General features: G+C 40.1%; 2 protein-coding genes across 3 annotated transcripts; one reads left to right on the top strand and one right to left on the bottom strand.

The window, feature by feature from the left end:
• Positions 1 to 744: 744 nt before the first annotated feature.
• Positions 745 to 19608, bottom strand: yes1 (YES proto-oncogene 1, Src family tyrosine kinase). The gene is made up of 12 exons (XM_077615108.1): positions 19265 to 19608; positions 13956 to 14246; positions 12883 to 12982; positions 12484 to 12582; positions 11133 to 11236; positions 10768 to 10917; positions 9068 to 9223; positions 7205 to 7384; positions 5727 to 5803; positions 4329 to 4482; positions 4112 to 4243; positions 745 to 1076 (listed from the first exon to the last, which is right to left on the bottom strand). The coding sequence occupies exons 2-12, from the start codon at positions 14236 to 14238 to the stop codon at positions 868 to 870; spliced, it is 1644 nt and encodes a 547-aa protein (XP_077471234.1). The 5' UTR covers positions 14239 to 14246; positions 19265 to 19608; the 3' UTR covers positions 745 to 867.
• Positions 19609 to 22151: 2543 nt separating this feature from the next.
• On the top strand, positions 22152 to 24617 carry adcyap1b (adenylate cyclase activating polypeptide 1b). 2 transcript variants are annotated; one of them, XM_077615337.1, is made up of 5 exons: positions 22152 to 22453; positions 22553 to 22657; positions 23190 to 23330; positions 23518 to 23622; positions 23978 to 24617. In XM_077615337.1, exons 2-5 carry the CDS (start codon positions 22554 to 22556, stop codon positions 24162 to 24164), a joined length of 537 nt encoding a protein of 178 aa, XP_077471463.1. In that variant the 5' UTR covers positions 22152 to 22453; position 22553; the 3' UTR covers positions 24165 to 24617. The 2 variants fall into 2 exon arrangements, with proteins under 2 accessions (XP_077471463.1, XP_077471464.1); XM_077615338.1 differs by lacking the exon at positions 23518 to 23622 and having other exon boundaries at positions 22161 to 22453.
• The last annotated feature ends 440 nt before the right edge of the window (positions 24618 to 25057 follow it).

Raw genomic sequence — 25057 nt, 5'->3', positions numbered from 1 at the left:
AAATTCTTGGTCACAGGAAATGAACGTAAAAGTTTTCTGCCACTTGATTGAAGCACTCAATAATTCTGTCAAAAATGAGTCTTTGACAGAAATAAAACAAACAGCTAAAAGAAAAAAAAATCATTACATTTTGGCATTATTAAAATATCTCACTGATAGGTATGGGGAAAATGATTGACATGTTGAGTCTTTACATTAAATACAACAGGAAATGCCTATCCTAAATATTAAAAAAATATTTGTGTCCTCTTGCAATGAGGAAATTATTTCAATATCGCAGCGATGGGTAGAAAAAAACTGAAAAATTGAGACTTGGTAGTCATAAAATAATGCCCATTTTTTGTTTAGCACTTGGGAATTATTGATAATGATTGGTATAAAAAGACTAAAATCTTACAACATGGTGGTCACGGGAAATGTTCAACCTTTTTTTTTTTTAAATACTAATTTTCTTTGCACTTGGGTTGGTTTAAAAATAGCTAAAATCATTCCAAAAAGCATCAAAAATAAGAAAACAACAAAGTCATTCACCCACCTGGTCACGCTTGTAATATACATTTTTGCTCTGCACATTTTGTACATTCTTGCATCCACACTATTAAGAAAAATCAAATAAAAAAATCAAATAAAACCTTGCCAGCCTACAGGCGTCCAGGACAAACGAGATCGAAGAATTCATGCTGCAAAATAAAATTACGGAGAGAAAGGGAGGAATGTGGAAAGGGGAATCATTGAGTGAATAGAAAAAAAAAGTAGAAATCGTCATTGCATCTTAGCCGTCAACGTGAAAAATGAGGACTAACGACTCTGGTATTGATCACAGTGTCATAGCCAGTCTGCGCGGTACCGAACTTAGCTCTTATGAGTCTACAAGTTGTCCCCCGGCTGGTATTGGGGCTCCGTGGCCGTAAAGTAATCCTCCAGGAAGGACTGGATGTACTCGAAGGTGGGCCTCTCGTCGGGATCCTTCTTCCAACAATGGCGCATCATTTCGTGCAGGGATTCGGGGCAGCCCTGAGGACACGGCATTCTGTAGCCGCGTTCCACCTGCTCCAGGACTTCCCGGTTCACCATACCTGGAAGTCCACATAAACGCAAAAGTCAAGGAGGGCGAAAAAGAGAAATGGAATGGTGCCATGTTGCCCAAAACATGACTTGCTAATAGACATCTGCGCTTTATATTCAAAGTTGTGGATTTAAACATGATGTCATTAAAACAAAACATTTATGTTGTCATTTTAGGCTTGGTTTTAAAAAAAAAATTAAAAATTTTTTTAGGTCCACTGTAACAGTATGAGCATTTCGGGCGATTACCGTATTTTCTCGCGTATAAGCCACATTTGTTGCAAAAAAAGACTGAATCGAGGGTACGGCTTATATGTGCACAAATTAGACTTGACATGTTCAGTAATCTTATTTTGGTGTATATCGCGGTGTTGTATTATATTTATTTAAATAAATAAAACTGCTAAAATAATACTGTAACTCACATGTGTCAAAGTGGCGGCCCGGGGGCCAAATCTGGCCCGCCGCATCATTTTGTGTGGCCCGGGAAAGTAAATCATGAGTGCTGACTTTCTGTTTTAGGATCAAATTAAAATGAAGAGTATAGATGTATATTAAATTTCCTGATTTTCCCCATTTTAAATCAATAATTGTAATTTTTTAATCATTTTTTCTGTGTTTTTTGTTCAAAAATCTTTTTGTAAAATCTAAAAATATATGAAAAAGCTAAAATAAACATTGTTTTAGATCAGGGAAGAACGGAATATTCAGGGCTTTTAATCCAGTTCTTTTGATCAATTTATAAAAAAATAAAAAAATCTAAATATTATATCTAAAATGGTCCGGCCCACGTGAAATCAAGTTGACGTTAAAGCGGCCCGCGAACCAACCCGAGTCTGACACCCCTGATTTAGGGCGATTACCGTATTTTCTCGCATATAAGCCACATTTGTCACAAAAAAGACTAAATTGAGGGTATGGCTTATATGCGCACAAATAAGACTTGACAAGTTCAGTAATCTAATTTTGGTGTTTATCACAGTGTTGTATTTTACATTATTTTAAATAAATAAAACTGCTAAAATAATACTGTAACTTATAGCTGCTAGAGTTTACTAAAAGTACAGTATCATTTCGGCAGCTTTACTTATTAAAGTTCTACTTTCTTATGCCATATATATATATAATAAATCTTGTATTTTTGTTCATGACCCTTTCATTCAATAAACATTTCCAGGAAAAAATGATTTGAAGCTACTTGAAACGGAGCAAAAGTACGCTAATGTCGATTCAGTTCATGCTAACAGAAACGCTGACGTGCCATTGCTATAAATATAAAACACATTTGAAGCATCAAAGAGTTTCATGTGGGCTATTTTACGGCCTTTTAATGCATAGCTGTCCAATAGGGGCCGCAATTTTTTCAAGATGAACTCCCAACCAATACGCAAAGGGGGGAATATCACGTCGGCATCTGCCTCCACTCAATATGACGAGGGTCTCACTGTGAGTATTTTATGATAATTCTATGTTCCATTTGTCCTTTTACCCCAAAACAGGAAGTCCCTTCGATGGTTGAAGGGATTTGTATAAAAACTCATGGAGAGGTTAGGAGTCAAATCACAGTGGATTTCTCACATGGCTTTGTGGGAGTGGGGTGAGGGGTCCCTTTATCTTCCGTGGGAAAGAGACAATGGCGACACGTATGCTCAAATGCAAAACAGAAGCTTTCATATATCCTGACGCTAGAAATAGCATGCTAAAAAAAATGAAACCAAAGTTTCCAAGCAGCTGTGTCAACACGACTATAGAAGTCCTTCATGAAGTTGAATTAATTACATTGAAGGTTTTTTTTTTTTTTGGGCTGTGGCCGCAGGAACCAGATGGCGGTCAGGTCGGCCATATGGCGGCTCTGTGATCAGCGCAAGCTGCAATGCTGTCCTCAAACGCTCACAGACGCGCACACTTGCCACACTACCATGGGAGAGCCACATCGCAATTGTTGAAATGAACTGGGGCAAAAGGAAAAACTCATTTTGGATGGTTAGAATTTGCATATTAGCTACCTTTACAGCAAAGGAAGCGGCCATTGTGGCTCTGCTTTTCTGAGTCATGTGGTTGAGAGTGCGTACTATTGCACTTTGCTCAATTTCCTATCTGTTTTTTTGCCCCCTGTCGTCAATACTGCGTCAATAATGTCAGCCGATGAGTTAGCAAGGGATCTTAAAATGCCCCCAAATCAACAGCAAAGCACCTAAAAATAGCCAAAATTCAGCAGAAATCGATCAACGCAAAGGAAGTATCCCAGATATTCCCCCAAAATCAATAGGGAATTATCCAAAATTGACAGAAAGTGACCAGTAAAGGGCTGTCCCCGTACTGACTTCCGATCCAATCCGATTTTTCTCAAGATACGTACCAGTAAAAATAATGCAAAATATAATGTAACCAGTAAATGATAAAGCGCTTTGTTTGTTCAGTACTGTATTTTCTCGGATATTAGCCGCCTCCCCGTATAAGCCGCACCCTGATATTTGCCTTAAAATCGTTGAATTTTACAATTTCTCGCGTATAAGCCGCCCGCCGATTCAAAATTTTCACCTCTACATTCATGGTTTTAATAGGGAGTACAAATGTGTTACTTTGAAGGGAAAATCTTAAGAAAAATCATCACGCGTGGTATTTCTGAGATACTTTATGAATTGAAAGGGTCGTCTTCGCAGACAAATTCAAAAAGGAAACCATGTGAGCAGTGCAACCAGGAAGTGTGTCCGTAGTGGTCTCGTTTGTCATCCCTAGGTAAGATGGCGGCGCCCTGAGCGAGCAATGGCAGGCACAAGTGAATTTTTTTTCACATTTTATGCAAGATACGTTTTCTTTCTTACTTAAATTTCATTCATAGACGTCAAAATAAATTTTGTTAAGCGTTTTATTTGTTTATCTTTTCTCTATTCTGAAATAAATGACCCTATCGGCCGCATTGTCTTGCGTTATGGCATGTCAAGTCTAATTTGTGCGCGTATAAGCCGTACCCTCGATTCAGTCATCATTTTTTGGAGCGACAAATACAGCGTAAATGCGAGAAAATACGGTAAATGAGGCTCACCTGGATAGGGCACTCTGCCTTTGGTGACCAGTTCAGTCAGTAGTATACCAAAGGACCAAACGTCTGATTTGATGGTAAAGCGGCCGTATAGAGCTGCTTCTGGCGCTGTCCACTTGATTGGGAATTTTGCGCCTGAAGTGAAAAAGAAGACAATTTGACGCCGTGCTTCTGAATGTTTCCTTTTTTTTACCTAGAATTCCTCGGCGGGACAACCCACCTTGTCTGGCCGTGTACTCGTTGTCCTCGATGAGTCGAGCCAGGCCGAAGTCGGCGATTTTGCACACCAGGTTGTCGGCGACCAAGATGTTGGCGGCTCGCAGGTCCCTGTGGATGTAGTTCATCCGCTCGATGAAGGCCATGCCGTCCGCAATCTACGTTTAAGGTACAATAAGAAAACAAGACCAAATAAGCATCTGTTAATATAACATATTAACATTTTTGGGGATACAAATCAAAACATAAGCTGGTGGCGGTCAGAGTGAAAAAATTAAACAAGCTACATATATAAGACTTACTTGAGTGTAAGACGTAAACCGAGCAAAACTATGAAAAAAGTCTGACTTATAATCCGTAAAATCCGCTCAGTCAGTTTGAAAAATTACTATAATACTATGATTCAAAACCTATTTTTCCACTGTCAAGACCTGTGAGTTATTAGAAGACACATTTTTGCCCCATCCGCAGTTTTAATGTATTTAAGCCAATATATACCAAATATGACTTTGTCATAAATCGGAATGCCATGGTACACGGACGATTCGCTGAAAGACGTTTCGCTGACGATCAAATCGCCGAATGGATGTTTCGCCGAACGGACATTTCGCCGAAAAAATTAAAGTGTTTAAATTATTATTTTATTAAACAAATAAAAGTGGGGACGTTTCTTATTGTGTTGTTTTTTGTGCCGAGGTCCGGGGGCGGGCGAGCGCGCGAATCCCGTTTCGGCGAAACGTCCGTTCGGCGAAGCGTCCGTCGGCGAAACGTCCGTCGGCGAAACGTCTTTCGGTGAATCGTCCGGTCACGGAATGCCATCAAAATATTTGAGCCTAATTGCTATCTTGTAGTTACTCAGCACATTAATGAAAAGCTAAAACAAAAAACAATTTGTAATCGAAACGAATGGAAATAACAAATCATTTAACGACAAAATTTTAAAGATGAACACTTCCCATTCATTTCTAATGAGAAAATGTTCAACAACCTATGAGCATGGCATTCAACATGAGAAGTTTAATAGAGCAAGATTTTCGGGCTAATCATGTTCACGCAGGCTTGATGATTTTCAAAACAACACGTGTCTGCCAACACCCGCTCAAAGCGCCTCCCTTCATCTTTAGTCTCAATTTCAACCGGGATGAGTGAGCAAAGTGAAAGCAAAACGCGTCACGAGGTGGAGGCGTTGTGGGAGTCTAACTGGCTCTGATGAACAGCACTTCGACGCCGCGGGCGGCTAAGTGTTGGCGGACGATGGGAGACACGACGGTGAGCGCGAGCTTGATATTCAATAAACGTGAATTTCTGAACGGCGAAGCGTGCTCGGCACTTGTGTGGACGTGACTGGCATGTTCCCTTCGCTGCTTAACAAGCAGAGGCCTGTCTTTGCTTTGCACCTTACCTGTGCGGCCATGTCCACCAGCTGGGGCAGCTTCAGGTATTTGCCATCTCCCTCCTTTAAGAAGTCCAGCAAACTCCCTGAGAAGTGATTGAGAAGGGGAAAAAATCATGATTTAAAAACCATGTGATGCCTTTAATTTACTCAACACTGCATAGTTTAGCGACAAAATTCTCTGTAATCTCTGATTAGATTAGATTATAATTTTATTCCATCACGTATTTGGGAAATTTCTTGGTTGCAGTAGAAAGACAGACACAGAAGACATTGGAGACCTAGGTAAAAAACTAAATACCAAAATGCAATAAAAAATGTGTATTATAGCAACTTCTGGAGTTAATAAAGATAGTAGCATACTTGTCAACATAGACGTTTTTTTTAATCATTTCAAATTGTGTACGAATTTTTGTACAGGATTTTTTAAATCTAAGTTTTTGTCATGCTTTAAGCATGATATGCGCACAGGTCCGCCTTTTCACTAAATAAATATAGCGCGTCAGCGAGCAATGTACCCAGACAGTCAGCGACATTTACAGAATCTTGAATTTAGTACACACAAAAGGCGCACCGACTGATTGGGCACCCCGTCCACTTTGGGGAAAATTTTAGACTTTTAAGTGGGCCCTATGTGAGTAAATATGTGTTTTTAGTTCAAAAATTATTTTGTAAAATCTATAAATATATATAAAAAGCTAAAATAAACATTGTTTTAGATCTATAAAAAACTGAATATTCAGGGCTTTTAATCCATTTATAAAAAAAAATCAAAATATTATATCTAAAATGGTCCGGCCCACATGAAATCGAGTTGACGTTAAGCGGCCCGCGAACCAACCCGAGTCTGACACCCCTGCCTTAAAGGTTCTTAAAGTGAGTTGAGACTTAATTCAGCCAAACAACTTCATTGCATCCACATGGCAGAATTTATAGGCAGATGTTCATTCTATTTAATTGTCAATACAAGTAAATACCACTATTTACTTGTGTGTTTTGTCAGCCGGGTGTGTTTGCTTGCAAAGTAATTTCCGTGCAACTCAGGGGCATGTGGTTTGTTTAAGATACGCCAGCGTAAAGACAACTGCTGGATACGACAGGATTAATGTAACTGGAAATACCGTGTAAATAGACATATTGCACAGGCATAAAAAATGAAATCCAACCTAAGAGACTTGCGAGCCTAGAATTTATATACGGTAGTCTAGGATAAACGGCTTTTAGGCGCATCAGTCATGAGGCGCGGGTGGAAAGAACTAGCTGGAGTTTTACGAGTCGCGTTGTAACATTTCTACTGCCGAAGAAAGTCTTCACTTAATACTCTCAGGCTTTATTTACTACCGTGCTTAATCACTTCGACAACAGCAGGGAAGTTATGTGTCAGCCAGCGTTGCTTTCCACACACACGCGCAAACTGTACACACAACTTTGCCGCCTGGGGGCACATTTAGAGGACGACTTTTCTGCCTTGGCGGCTTCGCACTGACCTTTGCCCATGAATTCGGTCACAATGTAAATGGGTTCTTCCGACACCACGGCGTAGAGAGGCACTAGCTTGTCGTGTCGGAGTTTCTTCATAATTTGGGCCTCCTGCAGGAACGCCTCTGGGGACATCGTACCTGGCTTCAGGGTTTTAATGGCTACTTTGGTAGTACCGTTCCATGTGCCTGCGTTGAAAAAGAAACTCGGATCAGATCACAGATAACACTGCATTCCAAGAGTTTGACACTTTGACACATCTGGCCAAGAGGATAAGAGACGGGATTTCATGCATTTTAATTGGTATTGAATTCCAGGTATGAACAGAAAAAGGTACTTTGGGTGAATGCATTCTTTTTGAAGGGAACTACACAGTCACCTCTAGAGCCAGCCATTGTTGATTTGTTGGAATTGTTTTTTGTATAAAATTTTGCGGTGGAGGAGGGGCTTTGTGTTGGAAGATTTTGTAGACTAAGGTGGCATCTGCATATATAACAGTAATGTTCCGGTTCAGGTTTTTTTTTTTAAATATCTGACAGTGGTGGTGCGTTTTTGGCTTTCTGTCCAATACTTTCAACGCTTGCTTATAAACGGTTTCAATTGGTTTTACTGTTGTTTTGCATGCCGATGACCAACTTGTTAGGCAGTAAATCATGTGTGCTATGATCATTGTGTCAAAATATAATTCTCCTGACTCAGGTGTAAGGTCGTTTCTAATGAACCTAAAATAGGACAAATTGAATTTAATTATATTTAGCGTGTTTTTTATCTGTCGTTTGAAGACCAGTTGAGAGTCAAGAGTGATTTCTAGGTATTTAAATTCTTGGATTACATTGATTTTTTTTCCTTGGACCAAAAAGTTGGGGTTACTGTAGATAGTCATTTATATAAGGCCCATAAAATGAAGTTCTTCCTCTTTTAGAGGTGCGTTGAAAATACGTTCCAGATTAGACAATGCAGAAAAAATTGAAATCATGATTTTCCAAATAGCCGATAAACTTGGCCGCCCAAATAATCTGGTCCAAAGCCACTTACTCACGCCCTGTTTACATACAATGACCCAGGTCGGGAGAGCTTTCGTCGTGAGGGTGCCGTGAATGAATCGTACGAGCACACAATCACACAAACTAGGGCGCCGATAATGGCAACCGCGTTGTGGCGAGAACGTAGCGCAAAGGAGGTCACGTGTCGTGATTAACATTCTGGAATTAAAAAAGTGAAGTCACCGAGGGATTAATAAATAGAAAGGGGGCATCGAGAAGAAGAAAAAAAAAAAGACGGCGGAGGAATTCCTGGGATTGCACACTTACAGGTCGAGGCTTGCCGCGGGCCTAATGACGAAGCGAGCAGGCAGCACGGGCGAAGTGAAGCGTAGGAGGACGACCTTCCATTAGCGTCCGCACCCGCCTTTCTACGCATAAACGGTCTGCATCCGTCAGCGCTTTCCCAGTTAAATAGGCCGGCTCTTTGCTGAGGTCCATAACTCAAAGTGTTTATCAATCACCCTATAAGCAGTCTGTAAGTATGCCTCCCTGTTAAATATACATGGGCTATAAAACGGGTGCTTACTTTCCAGCGGCAAGGTCCATTTACTCATTTACGATCCGACGTTTGTTACACCGGCGGTCCACCGGAGAAATAAAAATTCACATTTTAAACCACCGTCATTCATGTGTGTTGATTGTGAGCTAATGGCGCGCTGCACCTCCGGGTTGCCAGATCAGAAAGACAGTTTCCGACCCAATATACACATCCCCCCCCGCCCCCCCCGCCCCCAGTTTGGTAGGAACACGCCCAATCTGTCGACAACAATTACGGCACTGAGCTGCGTTATGGCGTTACAGTATGACACCCCGATGATGCTAGCTTACCCGTCCAGACTTCTCCAAAGCATCCCTGGCCCAGCTTGACTTCCAGTCGCAGGGACTCTCGAGGGATCTCCCACGCGTCCTTGGCAAGTCCCTGAGTCTGCGGTTTCACCGTGGGGCACACCGTCGTCAGCCTGTAGCATAACCCGTCGGCGTGTTCTGCAGACGGGGCAGCCATGGAAAACAAGAGATGGTGGAGAAAAAAAGAACGTTAAAAAAAAGATATACTATGCCTGATCCTAATTCAGGACCTTTTATTTCTACTTGATTAATTCCGAAACAACAAAAAAACACAAAAACACATCGTGATGACATACATTCATCCATGTATGTATCGCGATATTGAGACGATTATTAAATTTGTTTTCCTATTTTGGAAATTCAATCACAATCATTAAAACGGTAAAATACGTCCAAAAATAGGAAATTAGCCTACCGTATTTTCACGACTATAAGGTGCACTTAAAAGTCTTAAATTTTCTCCAAAATAGACAGGGCGACTTATAATCCAGTGCGCTTTATATATGGACCAATACAAAAATTGTTATCACGATAAAATAAAATAAATCAGTGGATAGGGTACACCATCCTCTACAGCTCTCACAACTACGGCAAGCAGCCCCCGACTCTACTATTTTCCCCGTAGAAAAAGTACTGCGCAGTGACTGCTGGGATATATAGTTCTTTTGTCAATAAACCCAGTATGACGGCGAGCACATTAATTTGGTGCTCGCGTCATTCCGGCTGGATTTACAAAAGAACTCCTACCGCTAGCTACTAGCAAGCTAGTAGCTAGCTACTATTTGTGAATGGATTGTGGCCACCTGGGCGAACGTGTCTGCTTGCACGGTTTTTCGAGCTTTTGCCAAAGCCATCACACAGAAAATGAGGACTTTGATGGATTTGTGGGTGACAATGACATGAGTACATTGTAAAATGGCTAAATAAAGTACAACCAAACTCAGTTGTGCTTCTGTTGCCTTTTTAAAAATGTGTTTTTAGCGTGTGGGTGTAGCGTGTATGTTTAAAATAGTGTATGTTTTTCCATGCCTGGCTGCGTCTTTAAAAACGGTGCGTCCTTTGTGTGTGTAAAATACAGAAGCACTCGTTACTGACACTGCGGCTTAAAATGCGATGTGCCGTATAGTCGTGAAAATACGGTACCTTATTTTATGTCATCAACGATAAATCCTAACTTCAAATGATGCACTATCAATATTTGAATAAGTGGTTCCCTTTCCTACTGCCATCATTAATCCAAATATGTAGAGAGGTGGCACTGCAAAACTATTTATATGTGCGGTGAAGGTAGATTTCCGCAATATAAATAAAGCCTATATGTTAAAATTCGCATTCACTCGGACTCATAAGTTTCTCTACTTTTGGGGGAAACTAATGGCACTATCAGGCATCACAGGAGAGGAAAAAAAAATAATCCTGAGAGAAGAAGGATTTGCTAATACATGCATATATAACTGCAGCAGATTTCCAGCTGAATAATTCATTGGCTCTTCAAGGATTCCATTAAAATCTGGAGAAAGTAAAACTATTTTTGCTATATTTCAAATCATTTGTTAGTTATAGATCATTTAATCCTGAAAGAGATAAAGTGATGGAATTTTTATAGTCCATTTTGGAAAATGTCATCTTTTGAGACATTTTTTTGCTCTGTAATTGTGTATCTATCTGCAGATGTTGCCTACCTGTATAATGTTTCACCAGCTTCTGCAGCATCTCGAACTGAGCCCTCGTTGTAATGTAATAACCACCACTATCCAGCTTTCGGATTTTGTAGTGTTTCACATTGTCCCCCTTGACTTCATCCCAGTCACGGATCGATAGAGAATAGGCACCTTTGAAAAGAAAGATTCACAATATAATTACACTTATGTTCCCATACAGTCAGAAAAATTGAGTGAAAAGGCTTTTACATTTAAGTAATAGTAATTTTTAACTTTCCTGTGTAAACCCTCATTGCACAAAGTATTAAAGTACGCAAATCCCATATTTCTTAGATGTCTGACAATGGACCAAATAAATATTAAAACTGCAAAAATGTAAATCTTACCCTTGGTAGTCTCACTCTCTCGTGCCAAGAAAGTACCTCGCTGGTTGCCCGGAAGTAATAATAGACGCTCGGCATCCTTGCGGCCCATTTTGCCAAAATACCACCTGTGGAAATAACATAATCCATGTGATGTACATAATACTGCATGTATTTTTTTTTTACATTAATTCAATGGTTTCTGTTAATAAAACAAAAAGATACGGAATAAAATTCAAGGACAATGCCCTATCTTGTGCAAGACAACATTACCACAAATGTTTAAACATAAAAGAACTAGATCTTAAGTTTGGATATTATAAAGGTGGTATAGTTCCCTTTTAAGAGGCACTAAAGTCATTTTCCACTATAAAATGACCAAGATTGGTGTCATTTTTAAAGAAGATTATTTTACGTGCCAGTCACCACCCAGTCAGCTGCATGTTAATGAGAAAAACGATTTTACAGTCGGGCTAAGAAAAGCACCAATTAAAATGTGATTCAAAAAAGTTCATTCTTAGCAGTTTCAACACAAATTGTCCTGCAAACCCTGGTATGAAAAACACAAATGAAAAAAATACTCTAGTCTCACTTTAAGGTGTAACTAACATTCCTATAAGCGTTTTGTCGTATTTTATACGTTTTGTGATCATTTCAAATGGTGTACGCCGTATAACAACTTTTGTATGGGGGGGAAAAATGTTTGAAATGTTTTTTCTCTCCCAATTTTCGCTCTGATTCGGATTGTCTTGGTCACTGGTAGCAGACGAAAACCTCATCGTCGATTGCTAATGTTGTCATGCTATTAGCATGATACGCGCACATGCTTTCCGCCTTTTCACTATATAAATATAGCGCGTCAGTAAGCAATGTACCCAGACAGTCAAGCTGTCAGCGTCCTACAGCGCCAGCTACAGAATCGTGAATTTCGTGCATACTGATTGGGTACCCTGTCTACTTTGGAGAAAGTTTTAGACTTTTAAGTGCGCCCTTTGCGAGTAAAATATGTGCCGTATTGCATTTGTACGGTTTATTATCACTTAATAAGGGGAATTAGAATCATTAATAAGGTGAGCAATTGGTCGAGATTGACAGGTATGAACTAATCCTAGCTCAGCTTCTTTCATAAAATGTTTTGGTTACTGGGCAACACCCAAGAAATGCATCTCTGGCATTGTTCAGGATAATCATTGGGGATGTTTGCATATAATAACAGGGCACATGTTTGTAGCCATACAGTAAATACCACAACACGGGTTGCTATTGTTCAGGCTCTGTATGTGTAAATGTTTGGCAGTTGCGGTGTGACCACAGAAAAATGCTTCTTGGGCCGAACGACCGTTGAAAATTGGCATTGCGGATAAGGCGTTCTCACTCTTCGGCTTGTATGGAGTCGGCAGGAGCCACGTAGTTGCTGGGGATGTAACCCTTCTGTCCCGTGTTGATAGAACGAGCCTCCCACCAGTCGCCTTCCCTACAAGGAAAAGACGGACGGCTTCAGTTGGATTTACGATGCTAGCAAGCATGCTAAACAACCTGTCTGTGGAAGAACAACTTCCAGTTCATCACTCAACTGTACGAAAGACTACAGAATTGAAGAGGATGAATGTCATGAGACCAGATGGCCCAATCAAAGAAGCCCATTAACCCAGACAGATTTCAGCATCAAGAGTAAACCCATAAGAAAAGGGGATTAAACACACACACAGCAGGGAAATAAGCCTGGGTAAAAAAATAAATAAACAAACAAACAAAAAAACACCATGGCACTCACGTGTTGTTGATAATTTGAAAGCGATCGCCTTTGTCGAAAGACAGATCGTCTGACGTCCTCGCTTCGTAGTCGTAGAGCGCCACGAAGAATGTGACGCCGCCTGAGGCGAGACGGAGGAAAACAAAGGAGTGTAATTATGAACGGCAACATCTTATGACGCTTTTAGTGTTGCTTTACAAATCTATGAATGGAAATTAAATACGCAAGACTGACAGACATTTCTAACGGCACTCAGAAAGAGCAGGGTGTTTTTGTTTATCGCTGTGTAGGAAAATCCCATCAAATCCAACTACAGATTCAGAATATTAAACAAAAAAAGCCCCCTAAAGCTTTTGCAAAATGCTGTTCATAAAGACAGAATTCAAACTACACTTAAACATATCTGAGACTGTTTGCATGTACTTCTCAAAAAGAGCGACAACTAACAGCGACCCCAACATTTTTGTCCAAGAAACATTTTTTGCACGGCAACGCGCTCGTAACATAACAAACAAACTTACATGAACTTGGATTGCGATGCAGACGCACTCAAAAATAAATGTAATCTAACTTTACACTAAACTTAATTCTAATTTAGCTTCAAATTTTGATACCTTTCTTCTCCCGGATTGCCCCGCCTCCACCCTGACTTTCAGATTCAACCTATCGAGGGTTGTTTGCTTTTGTATTCTCTTCAAAATATTCACAAAATGATGCCCACAAATGTCCTCACAATAGGATAACGCACGACCACTTGCCAACCAGAAGTAGTATAAACTCCTCTCGTATTAGCGAACAAGCTCCGCCATTCGCACTGACTAACGGGAAAAAAAACCTTGAAAAAATACAACGCTCCGCCCAGTGCTCGTAGAGACATTACACGAGGGAGTTGCGACCATAGAGACAGTGCCCATGATGTTCTTATGAGAAGCTCGTATATCAATTTTTTTCTCGTATCTAAAGATAAATATTTGCTCAAAATTTGACTCGTATCTCAAAATACCCGTATGTCGGGGCACTCGTATGTCGAGGTACCACTGTACAAATAAAATAATGTAATAACATGAAAATGACTGATACAAAACTACTCCAACCTGTGACGACACCAGGAAAGGGGCTGCTCACAGCCACCGACGTGAAGGAGGTGGAGGCCCCCCCGAAGGGCGTTATGGCTGACGACGCGCCGCCGAATGGCGTCAGCGCGGAGGCGTGGCTGTTATAGCTGTTGTTGAGCGTCTTTGCTGCCGGCGAGTGGCCCATCAGCGTGGGCTCAGGACCGTAGTGGCCCAGATGGGTATTGACCGGAGTATTGTTTGCGATATCCGGCCGGTACTTTAGTGCCGGGCCTTTGTCCTCTTTGCTCCGCACACAACCCATCTTCAAACCTGAAAGCGGACAACGAGGGAAGAAAGAAATCTTGTCAAGCACTGACTAACATAAGGCTCAAATACTGTGTATTTAAAAAAAAAATAAGGACAGTTGTTGCACTTTTTATTTAAAAAAAAAAAATTGAAATAGGGTTGTCAAAGGTATCGAAAAATATCAATAATGTGTCCAGATGCAATATTTGATAGCAAAAGTATTGATTCATGTATCCCCCCCCCCCTGGGACAATACATGGTATTAAAAATAAACTAGTTTTAAGATGCAGCCACTTTTCATTCCCCAAAAAGATGTCAATGCAAAATTGGGGCCAGTTTTTTTGGGTCACCCAAATTATTTTTTATTTATATGTGGACTATATATACAAAAAACATAACTTTTTTAAATCTATGAAGTGTTGAAAATTGTATTGAGTATTTTATGATGATCAACATCTAATATTAATAAGGCAGCCTGGCGGGCAAGTGGTTAGCGCACCGGCCTCACAGTTCTTAGGTCGAGGGTTTGAACCCCGCTTGGTCCTCACTGTGTGGCGTTTTCATGTTACCCCCAGGCTTGTGTGGGTTTTCTCCTGGTACTCCGGTTTCTTCCCACATTCCAAAAACATGCATGCTAGGCTAGCTGGCTAAACACTCATTTTCATCACACATTTCCAGTGATAAAAAAATGTTTTTTGAAAAACTCCAAGCAAAGATTTGCAAATTCTGCATTGGATGCGTTGTCCGAAATCCCAAAATATTCTTCAACAATCATTCATCATGCGAGTAAAAATAAACCAAGTCAATCTACATTTTTCCCAAGACAGAATGCAGGAAAAATATTTTCCATTCCTGAGTAGCCACATTTTCTGGTAGCATTTTGTACTATGCAACAACAAAATTTGGCAACACTACGGAGAAAGAATTATTGCCAGCCCTTCAAAAAAGCAGTGCTTAAAAGCAGGAAGCACTTCAAGAATTGATTACCCGCTATAAAACCCCGCTGCAGCTGGTTGACGAGGAAAACAAACAAGTAGCGTTCTTTTGTCAATGAGCATTTTAGCATTGGCTAGCGAGGCCCAAGTACCGTAAAAAAAAAGGTCGCTCGCTACTGGCCGAATCGCAACCTCCCGTGACTTGATTACAAACAAAAGGCTGCGGCGGAAACAGGATCTTCGTAGCCTGTGGCCGTTTCACTGACACAGATTTAAGAGCGTACACACAAAAAAGAACGGCACAGACCCTTTGCTCATTGATATACGAGACCCTCGCATTTATCTGGTCTGAACTTGAAGGACTCCCAGCCAACGACTACTGTGACTCACTCTTCCCACGAGTATTAGATAAACACGTCAAGTGTAGTAGTGTCTGTAGTGTTGACAGCATCCTCTTCAACAAGTCTACTTCATGATCATTTGAGCTTTAAGAACATAACATTTAATGTTTTTGTTCTTTTTTTTAATCTTTAAACACAACCGATAAAACATACTTTTTAATCTCGGGGTTTTATCGACATTGTGTGGATTTGGGAACATGCCAAATTTAACTTCGAACATTGTTTATCTTTATGAGCCCACCCATTTTGTGTCAATTATTAAATGCTACAATTTGGCAGGCCACATTTTTAATTGCGAACAAAAGTAAAATTATCTCCAATAACCTGTTAAATGTTACTATGAAAAACAATACCCTGGATTTCCCCCCAAATTTTATCTAACACATGCAAAGCATAATGTCAAATTTGATAATTATGGTTCTAAGCATATTCATACGCTTGCTAACCATGAGTCGTACAAATGGAAATGAGAGAGAAGCAATCTGTCATAATATTTCAGTAGAAAAATGAACAATCTTGCTTCTGCAGGCAGGATGTGGGCTCTTGCACATCTGTTTAACATATTTAGTGCTCTTTCTATATATAGGCGGCTAGCTAGGGTCGATTCCAAAATGTTCTATATCTGCCGATATCAAGGAACAAACTGATAACTCAGCAATTTATTTAATTATGTTTTACAGAACATACATTTTTTTAGCACTTAAAACCCGGTCAATTTTCCCCCCCAAAAAATTGCATTATTGGGCCTGATTTCCAATGACGTGATCTGGGATCCAATTTATTGCTTCCTTCAGTGTTGACTTTCCACAACAACGCACTCGTAACCGCACAAACAAATTTAGATTAACTTGGATTAATATATACAGACACACTCAAACATATGTTTGATGTAACTTTACACAAAACTGAATTCTAATTTTGTTTTATTTTTTTTACCTTCGTTCTGGCCGGGTTAGCTGTTTGCCACGCCTCCACCCTCACGTTCGCTATCGATGGGCTGTTTGCTGTTGTATTCCCTTCAAAATATACCGAAAATGATGCACACAAATGTCCTCACAATAGGATAACACACGACCACTTGCCAACGAGAAGTAGTCTTGAATGAGCGATCGCGGGAGCTAACAGGCTAAGGAAGGAATAACAGTCTACCCACGTATTGATTGTGGGTAATGAAGTTTTATTCTGAGAAAGGGTGCCATTGGCTATCGGTGTTGTGTGCACGAGTATACTTCATTACCCAGAAAGCCCTCTTTTTGCCCGCGCATGCGCGTTTTCTGGTCCATGTGTAGCGAAAACCCGTCTGAATAAATCGTTCAGTGCTAGTAAATATCTGTTATACACGAAAGAGATGCGGCAAAAAAGATAGTGCGCTACAATGATAAACAGCCTCTCATCCCATGGCCACCTGGCTTTCTCGCATCTCGAATTTTTTCTCGTATCTAGAGTTAATAATTTGCTCGAAATTTTCTTCGTATCTCGAGCATCTCATAAGTAGAGCTGCTCGTATGTAGAGGTACCACTGTACTGCCAAAGTACGGGTGTGCACCTAAAACTGACTTCCTGAGTATTTTTTTTACAGCGCTAGCATAATAGCACGAGGTCAACAACCACGCTTCGTTGAAGGAAGGAGCCGATGCTTGGGGCTGAAATTTAAGATGACATCCTTAGGGGAGAAAACACAAGCATCAATGAAGCGTAACTCAGTAATCGCCCTGGCACGCGTTCTGAGGCGTCTTCTCTTCGCCTGCCAATCACCAAGAAAGGTGCCGGTGGTGGTTCGTTCAGGGGGGGGGTGGGTGTGAGGGTTAGTGGGGGGTTGCAAGCTGAGGGGACTTCCTTCCGAGTTCCTTTCACACATCGGGGCCACCTGCAGAGGCATCTTCACGCCGTTAATGTAGCAAAGTACACCCTTGTTGCTTCTTTACAACATTTGCAGCACTCTTAGACAGGATAAACACATACTGACAACCTTTTATGAATTTTGAAAAATTAAACTACCTTTAACTTGGGTAATATTGTGTTTTTAAGGATGTGAAATCGTAACAAATGAGCAGTAACAATTAAAATAACAATAAAATGTTGTTCCCTTTATTTCTAGTGTAACTTACAAGATGTAAATTTATTCTTACTGCTTATCTTCACGAGGCGCGCGGGGGTGCTGGAACCTATCCTACCCAACTATGGGCACGAGATTTAAATATTTGTTAATGAAATAATAGAAAACATCAAATATATTCAAATAAATTCTATCAATTATTTTTCATAATAAATATGCACTTTAAAATACCATGTAAAATTGCCTAAATATTGTTTCTAAGGTGGCTGAAAATTTGACCGACGTAGGATTTAGCCAATTCCCTTGTTATTAGATGTTTTGAAAACTTAAAATATGACTTTATATGGGCAGCCCGGCGGCTGAGTGGTTAGCGAGTCGGCCTCCCAGTGGGGGACCTGGGTTCAAATCCAGGTCGGTCCACCTGTGTGGGGTTTCCATGTTCTCCCCGGGCCGACGTGGGTTTTCTCCGGGTATTCCGGTTACCTCCCACATTCCAAAGACATGCATGGTAGGCTGATTGGACACTCTAAATTGCCCTTACGTATGTGAGCGTGAATGGTTGTTTGTCTCCTTGTGCCCTGTGATTGGCTGGGTGTCCCCCGCCTCTGGCCAAAAGTCAGCTGGGATAGGCTCCAGCACCCCCTCAACCCTAATGAGGATAAAGAGGTTCAGAAAATGAGATGAGAGAATATAACTTTATATGGAGATAATTATGCTATGCTAATATAATGTCTCAAACTGCCGAAAGGCTATTAGCTACAATTGAGATGTTTCGAGTACTACATAACTGTAAACACAATCACAACACATATGAACACACGTTAACGTTCAGATATAGAGGAAGCATCAAATCCAAATTGGACAAGCAGATATCAGCCATTAAGAAAAACTGCAGCATCACACTATTGAGTGTGTGATTGTGGACTAGAAGATCCTCCAGACCTGGTTAAATCCATGACACCGACTGAGTACCACCTGTTGACCCCTTTCGCATACTTGTATTGTCCAGCTGTGTGTTTTGTGTGTGTGTGTTTGTGTGTGACAAGGCAGTACAGCCAAGTGAGAATTGCACAACACACACACAAACACACACACACAGATGGATTAACATGGAGGATTACCCTGGGACTGTAGTGTCCAAACACAGGAACAGGAACCATGATTATTACACAAGGGAAACATGCTAATAACATGGGTACATCAATACCCTTGATTGACGCACGTGCACAAAAAAAAGCAATACAACAAATGAACGAATAAAGTTTATGACAGAAGTCATATTTGCTCCATAACAGGAAGCCTTGGGTCAAGCACAAAGACATTTAGTTCCCTAAATAAGAGTAATGTAGTTGTGTAAATGTAAAATAGGACACCTTAGTGTTAAAAAAAGAAGAAAACTTGGGCTACAGCGTGTTAATTTGGCGTTCATTTCACGCTATTTGCTAGCGAAACGTGTTAGTTAGCATTAAAAAGGAACTTTTTGTTCAAGGCAAAAAGAACCATAACACCGGCCGGTCCTCAAATACACACAAAAACTACAAATTTCGCCACTTTTTTCGCGAGTCATGCAATACAAAAAACTACCAGGCCTCGCTTGACTCACACTCTCCGAAGACTTTTGCCCCAGTGGGCAAGCTGCTCGTCGCTTACCTTTTAACAAGCTAGCTGAGCAAAGTCGTATTCCAGCTACATGCGTCTTGATGTCCTCCCTTTTGTTATTTTCTCGTCCCAAAAGTGGGGGAGAAACACGCACACAATCAAATCTCAGTTGTCCGTCCCATGCCGACCGCTACTAACTCCTCCGCCTGCAGCGCAAAGTGAGCCGCCCGTCAGAAAACCAGGGGTAGTCCTTAAAAAAATAGACGTTGGGCTACTTTGGGGTGACCATTTGACCTAAAATAGCAGAAAAGTCGGAAGAAAAGTCCTTAAAATTGGTCGTGCTTTTCGTGAGTTGTCTCAACACGACAATAGCCGGGCTAACCAGCGAGGGCCAAAGAGGGAATCACGATGCATTCACGTGCTTGTTTCAAATTCGTACATTCCGCTGCTCCGTTTCCCGAGCGGTTGAAAGCCATCATTTATTTGCGAATGTACCCAAAAAAACAAGACCCCCTATCACAATTTATAATCATTTAGTCTCAATGATCTTTAAAAAAATACGGACTAAATACAAGGCAGTGATACACACAATTGTTATTTAAGGACAATGCTCTTTTCTATGAACACTGAACGCCTCATGATCTTCTTTCCCTTTCGCCAAACATGCTGACCTACAATAATTAAATACTTATAATAATATTCATGTATTCATTCATCAATTCATTCATTTACAACGCCGCTAATCCTAGTCCGCGTCACGGGGTGCTGGAGCCTATCCCATCTCACCAGGCGAAAGGCAGGCAACACCCTAAACTGGTCGCCACTCAGTTATTGACTTTAAATTCCCACCTAAAAAACTAAAAATCATTTAAACTCAAAACCAAGTTGTACAAAATATACTTTATCATAACTATCACTCGCGGAATAGCTATGGCTGGGATGGGAAGATACTTGACTGCCACCTCAATCATCTGGCGCCCCCTAGCTGTACAAAGTATACGTGCCGAAAAATGAGAAAATACGAAATTGCTTGCAGTCAAATTTAAGATAAAATACATATTTAAAATCACACAAACAGTTGAATCATACTCCTTTAGTGTTTTAGTCATCCTAAATTAAAACAATTTATCAATAAACATAAAATATATAATAATAGACGCATACTAGATCTACCTATCTATCAAATCAGCCATTTTCCCATCTATCCCCTCTTTGTCCTGATGGTGGCGCCGTGTCTTCGTCCCACGATCGTATGCGTTTTTAGTGCGCGTGGTCACTCCTCAGTGCAACTCGCAGACAAGTTGAGCGGTTAAGGTCGAGGAGAATATGACAAAAGACCCCCCATACCCCCCCCTAGCGTCTGCCCTTTTGGCTTATGACGTCATACTGTACGTGATGACGTACTTTGGACGCTGCCGTTCGATTTCCAGGTGGGATTAAGACCCCAGTTGTCAAGAAGACAAGGCCATCTAACAATCAAGGATAGCCTACACTTCGATCCAAATGAGTGAATTATTAGAATGAAATAATGACCTACTGAAAAAGTGCTAATGCGATTTAGTGTTGTTTTTGACGCGTCAATGGAAGGCCGATGATTCACACGACTAAACGTTTCTGGATAAAAAGAAAAAAGAAAAAAAGAAAAACCCTCTGCGTCAAAGGCCTGCTCCAATCCGATTACACGGTGGATGGATGAATGAATGAACGGCCAAATACCTGCAAAATCCAGCACGATTCCTCGCGTTAAGGTGCCGATACGAATATTAGAGGAAAAGATGGAGGAAAAGTCGACGTAAATTCCAAGAAATTGAAGAGAAATGACTCCCACGGGGAATGAGCTCATTATTTAGGGGCAGTGGGATGGCTTTTAGTCCCACACACTTCTGCCCATTCCAGATAAAACACTTAATTGAACTTACTGGTGATGATGATGATGACTTCATGTCGTCTCATGTTACGGTGCATGACTTTCTTCTCTATTGTTATAATATCAGCTCCTGAAAAATACATTAAAAAAAAAACACATTTTTAAAATATATAATACAACAGGGGAATTTTAACATGATAAAATTTGGTTAAAAAAACGTTTGAATAGAAGCAAACATGAAAATACTGTTCATTAAACAAGGGTATAATAACTGATTGGATTCATTATATCATAAAAAAAATGTAAGGGAGATACACTGAATAAATGAATGAAATTTAGCAGGGGCTTTAAATACCAAAATGATAAATATATATTTTTGAAGTAGACAGTATCATGATTGTTATTAAATTCATCACAATACCACTAAGAAATACCATTTTTCAATTGCTTATTAATAACAATAGACCAACCCATCAACCAAATAATAAATGACAAATAATATTTTAAAGTAACAGTATCATGATTGTTATTAAATTCATCAAAATACCACTAAGAAATACCATTTTTCAATTTCTTATTAATAACAATAGACCAACCCATCAACCAAATAATAAATATCCCCTTAAAATCATTCAATTCATGACAATTTAATCCAGAATTTAAACATAATTCCTCCACAAAAGCCCAAAATACAACAATTCAACATGTGTAAATTGACTTGAATGCAATTATTGTATCATAAGATTGCACAAATAACATCATCAGACAAACAAATAATCATTTAAAAAAATTGTATGACTTTTAACGGAAGAAAAAAACCCAACTGTCCCTATTTAATGGCAATTTTCCTCTTAGATAAATGAAAAAAGCTCCAAAAGTTTGCCATAAAACTTCTGTAGGCTATTTGCACGGTGGGTGGAGATGCATGCGTGTGACGAACGCAACCAAACGAGGAAGCAGCAACTCTCCCATGATATCCCTGCAGGAGGAAGGCTCGATGACGTCCGTAGCATCCTTAACGTGACTTATTGGAGAGAGGGAGAACGAGGGATGGAGGGATGGAAGGATGGATGGGGGCGGGGGGAGGAGGAATACTTAAAGATAAAAATCCAAGGCGATCGGGACACAAAAAAAGTTTCCCGGAGACCCCCACACAGGAGCTGCTGCTATACTTCTTTTTATTTTATTTTAATAAAATCGCTCCACTTTGGCACAGCACGCTGCATCGTGCATTTTTTTTAATTTTATTTGAGAGTTATTCTCACCTGGAGGAAGAAAGGACATAAGCGGAGGAGAGAAGAGAAGAGAACCAGAGCAGGCAAGCCGCGCCCGGATCGCATCCCAGGAGCAGCCTCCGATTCCCGGCTACAAAAGTAAGAAGCAAAACCCCCCTCTCCACCCTGCGGGACAATTTTTTTTTTCATTCCTACTCGTAACTAACGCTAAAAACATTTTTTTTTGTTCCATTACAGCATGGCCGGTTCGAGCAAAGCCACTTTAATCTTGCTCGTCTACGGAATCTTAATGCATTATGGCGTCTTCTGCACCCCTCTGGGACTTAGTTACCCCAAAATCAGGTAGGTCCAGACCCTTATTTTGAAAGATTCCCCTCTAAAATAGACAGGAATTCGTTCTAGGTTCGTTAAAGTGCGATCGGGGGGTGTCGTTACGTCCAAAAAGCGTCGGAAAAATAGACAAAATTAGATTATGGCGTGGAGATATGTCCAGTGGGACCCCTTCTGTGAAGACCCCCCCCCCCCCTAACCGTATTAAACATGAGAGCGCCATGCATAACCCACGGGAGGATGAGGAGGGGTGCGTCACTAAGGAGAGGAAGCACATAAGCTTTTCATTTATCTTTAAAAAAGAAAAAAGAAAAAAACTCCTCCCCTTTTGAGATATTTTTGCGTCTTGGGCGTGGTTTTTATTGATTGATTTTCATATGAAGACGTTTTTTTCTCGTTGTTTGGCTGGTGGGGGTTGATTTTTTTTCACTTTGGGGTTAAAACGTTTTTTTTTCAAAAATAAAAAAATAAAAAAAACATTTCAATCGAGTTATTTTATTTATTTTTTGGGACTTTTTCCTCATGTTTGCCTGCTCGCGCGCAGGCTGGACAACGACGCGTTTGACGAGGACGGAAATTCGTTGGGCGAGTTGGGCTTCGACGGCGAGCACCTCGCCTTACGAAGCGCCCCGTCTTTAAACGACGACGGCGGAGGATACACACTCTTCTACCCCACCGAGAAGAGGTATTTCTCCTCCTACTTTTTACCCTCATTAAAAAAAAACCTTCATTTTCTGCATCTCTCCACGCCTTCTCCTGTCATTTTGCTCTTTTTTATGTCCCTGCTCGTCATTTTTTCATATTTTTTTGGACGTCCATATCCTTTTAATTTGCTCTTCCACTGACGATCTATGTATGTTTTGGCACCTCAGAGCAGAAAGGCATGCTGAGGAGGAATTAGATAGAGCCTTGAGGGAGATCCTGGGTCAGTTAACCACGCGGCATTATCTGCATTCTCTGATGACAATGCGCGCAGGGTAAGGGCTTCCTGCACACCCACCTTGTCTTGCCTCATTTTTTTTATTCTATTAATTTCCCTTCTTTCCCAATTCGAGAAAAAAAAAAAACATCGTCTCCATATTTTCTTGTTTTTTTGTTTGCCCCTTTGGCTGTCACATCGGTGAAATATTCATGTGATCAATCCATAAATTGATTTTTTTTGGAAGTCAGAATAGCAAATCGGCCTAAGAATGAATTATTGATAAGGCCTGAATGGTAAAGCTGGATTTTTTTTTCGAATGATAACGGATGATTTCAAAATAAAATAAAAAAATATTTTTTTTTTGGCATTTTTCTTTTAATTTTGTATTTTTATTTTTATTTATTTTTTAGTAGTGAAGATAATAGCGCGGAGGATGAAGCTGAACCCCTGTCCAAGAGACACTCGGACGGCATCTTCACCGACAGCTACAGCCGTTACCGGAAGCAGATGGCCGTTCAAAAGTACCTGGCAGCGGTCCTGGGACGAAGGTACAGACAGAGAGTGCGCACTAAAGGACGCCGGTTCGCCTATTTGTAGTTCAGCCGCCCCCCTCCCTCCCTCCCCCCCACACTTTGAACGTGTATACAGTATATAAATTACGCCCCCCACCCCCCTAAACCCGACCCCCCGCCCCCCCACCCGCACACACGCGCACACAGCCATGTGCCCTCCGCCCATCGTTCACGTGGATTGCGCCTCTCTATATGTTGTCTCTCGACATCATGTATTTATGTATGAAGTTAAGCCATTATAATGAATATTTTATTAATATTACTGTTTTCTCCCCCCCCCCCTCATGTTTTTGGGGCAAAAATCTCAGAAAGGCACTTAAGGATTAACCCTCCTGTTGTGTAGCCCTCAAATTGGGAGAATATAATATATGATTTTTAGGGAGTCTCAAAACTTTGGAATAATTCTTCATGAACTTAATCGAGACAATTAAATTGAGGGTTATATATATATATATGTATGTATATGTATGTATATGTATGCATATGTATGTATGTATATATGTATAGATATATGTATAGATATATGTATATATATGTATATATGTATATATATACATACATATATATACATATATACACATGTATACACACACATATATATACATACATATATACACATATATACATATATACACATACATATATATACATATATACACATGTATACACACACATATATATACATACATATATACACATATATACATATATACACATATATACACATATATACATACATATATATACATACATATATATACATATATATGTCTATATATACATATATATATATATATATATATATATATATATATATATATATATATATATACATATATATACACACATATATATATATACACACATATATATGTCTATATATATATACACACATATATACATATATACACATATATA

This window comes from Stigmatopora argus, chromosome 12 (assembly GCF_051989625.1).
Source record: "Stigmatopora argus isolate UIUO_Sarg chromosome 12, RoL_Sarg_1.0, whole genome shotgun sequence".
Lineage (NCBI taxonomy): Eukaryota > Metazoa > Chordata > Actinopteri > Syngnathiformes > Syngnathidae > Stigmatopora > Stigmatopora argus.
This window is presented reverse-complemented; position numbering and strand designations above follow the sequence as displayed.